Here is a 2,500-nt window from a genome sequence, read left to right as displayed (position 1 = left end):
TTCGTGCCCACAGGCGGCCCAGACTCGGAGAGTAAAAATTATAAGGATTTGTATGGGAATCTCGATAACAAACTGAAAAAGATATTTACCCGCAAAAATTCTCAATAAAAAAGCTGTACTTAATTGTCGTGGTGACTTTCTCGGTTTTTGTGTGTGTTGAGAATACTAGACAAAGTCTCAGTTTTATTAAATCAATCATCGATTAGCTTGATTGCGTGCCTAGGTCTTAGTAACGAACTTAGTTATTACAATGCTTACGTATGTTCATGTAGTTTCCTATTGGTTTTGTAATCGGACCTTTTAGCGTCACCATGCACATATGAAAGCTTAGCTAACGTCCTTTTACCAGAGTTTCGTAAGACTTCGCCTTGATTAGTTGTAAAGTTTTGCTGTTCTTCGTTTCTTAACCTTGGCACAAGCGGGACCGATATGAGTGATTTTTGTAGTTTTATTTAGTTTGTTCTCTTTTGGGCGAAAGTAGATTTATGTACGGACAGACTCGTACATAACACAGTTTTAATTTTATTGGATTCAAAGGAGTACAATCGCACAAACTAGAACCTTATTTAGTGAGCGCCCACATCTTAGACTAGGTTATTCTTGGCTGTTAATCGGCCGCAAATGTTCATCTTTTGATTTATTATACTATCTTGAGTAGTTTTAACGTAGTTTATTATGATTTGTTTATGTCAATTTACGTTGAACGTGGTTATTTTGTCGAGTTATCGACTTAGACACTACCCTGGGTGCCAGGGGTTCTATTTTTCTTTCGCGAGGAGCGAGCGGTTAAAACGGAGAGGCGAAAAATAAGAACCTCTGGTCACGACGGTTAAGAATCTCACTTCCATGACACGGTCGATGATTGGTTTTCATGGTCAGTGCCAATCCTTTCCGAGTAAAAACAATCCATGATACTCAATTTCACTGGTTGAACGGCGATAGTGAACCCCGGAGGCCACAAAACCGGTTTTGAGCGCAAGGAGTGCTTCGAAAACAAAGCTCACGGTAGAAGGCGGTGAATTCAAGCGAGCATTTAGAGGTTTGCACATTACAATACACAGTAAATTCTGGATTTCGGAGATTTTAGAATTGTAACCTGTTCAGGAATTTCATCAAGCGTGAGCATGTGTTTGTGGTCCTGCCATTGAACTGGATGATATTTCAACTTGTGCCGAAAGTTTGTTCGTATTTGCATCATCGTGGATTCATTATCCAAAAGCTGCCATCGTAGTCGTTATTTTTCCTTTGAATGCCTTGATTGATTCGCATATCCTAAAGCTGAAAGAAAATCCGAAAACCATGAACACTAATAATATCGTGTTTCGAGTAAAAAGCTAGTCACGCGTAAGAAAACTAAACCGCAACAACCAACGGTAATTAGTTTGTGGTTTCATGTCGCTTTTGATTGGTTGCTGAGCCTCAATACTGTGAGAGCAAATAAGTGAACGGTTGGCCAGCCGTGTCAAAATTCGTTGTAAGCGAGCCTCGAGGGATTTTGAAAATTTGAATATTTTTCGCTGTTTCTAAGCAATGCATGCTCGCTGGACCTTGAAACTTAGTCAAGGAGAAGCAAATTTATCCGTGTGGCCATCGCCGGAGTTTGAGCGTGACTGATGCCGGAGAAGTATGATTTTATCGGCGAGATGTGAGGTAAGCTGGAAATTACTTTCCAGCCTTTCCTTTATTTAGGTACGAGTGACAACCTGGGAATTTGAGAAGTCGCTTAAATCGCATTCAATCAGGCAAATAACCACACAAAAACCGAGAAAGTCACTACAACAATTAAGTACAGCTTTTTTATTGAGACCTTTTGCGGGTAAATATCTTTTTCAGTTTGTTATCCAGATTCCCATACAAATCCTTATAGTTTTTACTCTCCGAGTCTGGGCCGCCTGTGGTACCTAACTGTAATATTATTATACGAAAGGGTCATTTCAAACACGTTTCAAGTTGGTTGGCTCCATACGCTTTTGCTAACAAGCGTAAAATAATCCAGGCAAAGATGTCGTGGAGAAAATAATTATTTTGCATGAGGCGGTTAGCACTGGTGAATTTATGAACTTGCCTTGTCACGCTGCGACCGACAGGCCGGAGATACGGCACGAGTACCTCAGAGTTAAACTCAAATAGACCTCAAAAATAACTTAGTATTGACAAATCTACTTTTCCTTAGCAGCTACAAAATCCCCTCTAAAACAAATATTTTAGCCGATATGAAGAGTAGTTTACACATGCGCAGCTCATGATATGTCCCTTTATCAACTTCACATTTTGGAATTTTTTTTTTTGTAACTTATAGTCTATCGCTGTGCTATCTTATGAATTAGAAATATACATGCTATACCCGGATTGCGCTCTCTAAATTTGTACAAAATACGTATAGAAGAGTTAAGTCTCAGGCCGGGTTGAAGGTTGCCAAATGTAAGCGACCAGGCAAAGAAGAAAGTGAACTGAAAACGCTCGGCGAAAGAATGACTGAGACGGCCTTACCTTTCTGAAG

At 39.8% G+C, this 2,500-nt stretch overlaps 1 protein-coding gene across 3 annotated transcripts in view; it reads right to left on the bottom strand.

The window, feature by feature from the left end:
- Positions 1–2,500, bottom strand: part of LOC138015615 (uncharacterized) — a 22,137-nt gene that overhangs the window by 12,889 nt on the left and 6,748 nt on the right. For all 3 annotated transcript variants that reach the window (XM_068862699.1, XM_068862698.1, XM_068862700.1), the window contains exon 2: positions 2,491–2,500. This exon is cut by the window's right edge and continues 59 nt beyond it. In XM_068862699.1, the coding sequence (XP_068718800.1) occupies positions 2,491–2,500 (10 nt within the window). The remainder of the gene's footprint in view (positions 1–2,490) is intronic.

Source organism: Montipora capricornis, chromosome 9 (genome assembly GCF_036669925.1).
Source record: "Montipora capricornis isolate CH-2021 chromosome 9, ASM3666992v2, whole genome shotgun sequence".
Taxonomy (NCBI): domain Eukaryota; kingdom Metazoa; phylum Cnidaria; class Anthozoa; order Scleractinia; family Acroporidae; genus Montipora; species Montipora capricornis.
Note: the sequence above shows the minus strand (reverse complement) of the source record. Positions and strands in the feature narration are given on the sequence as shown.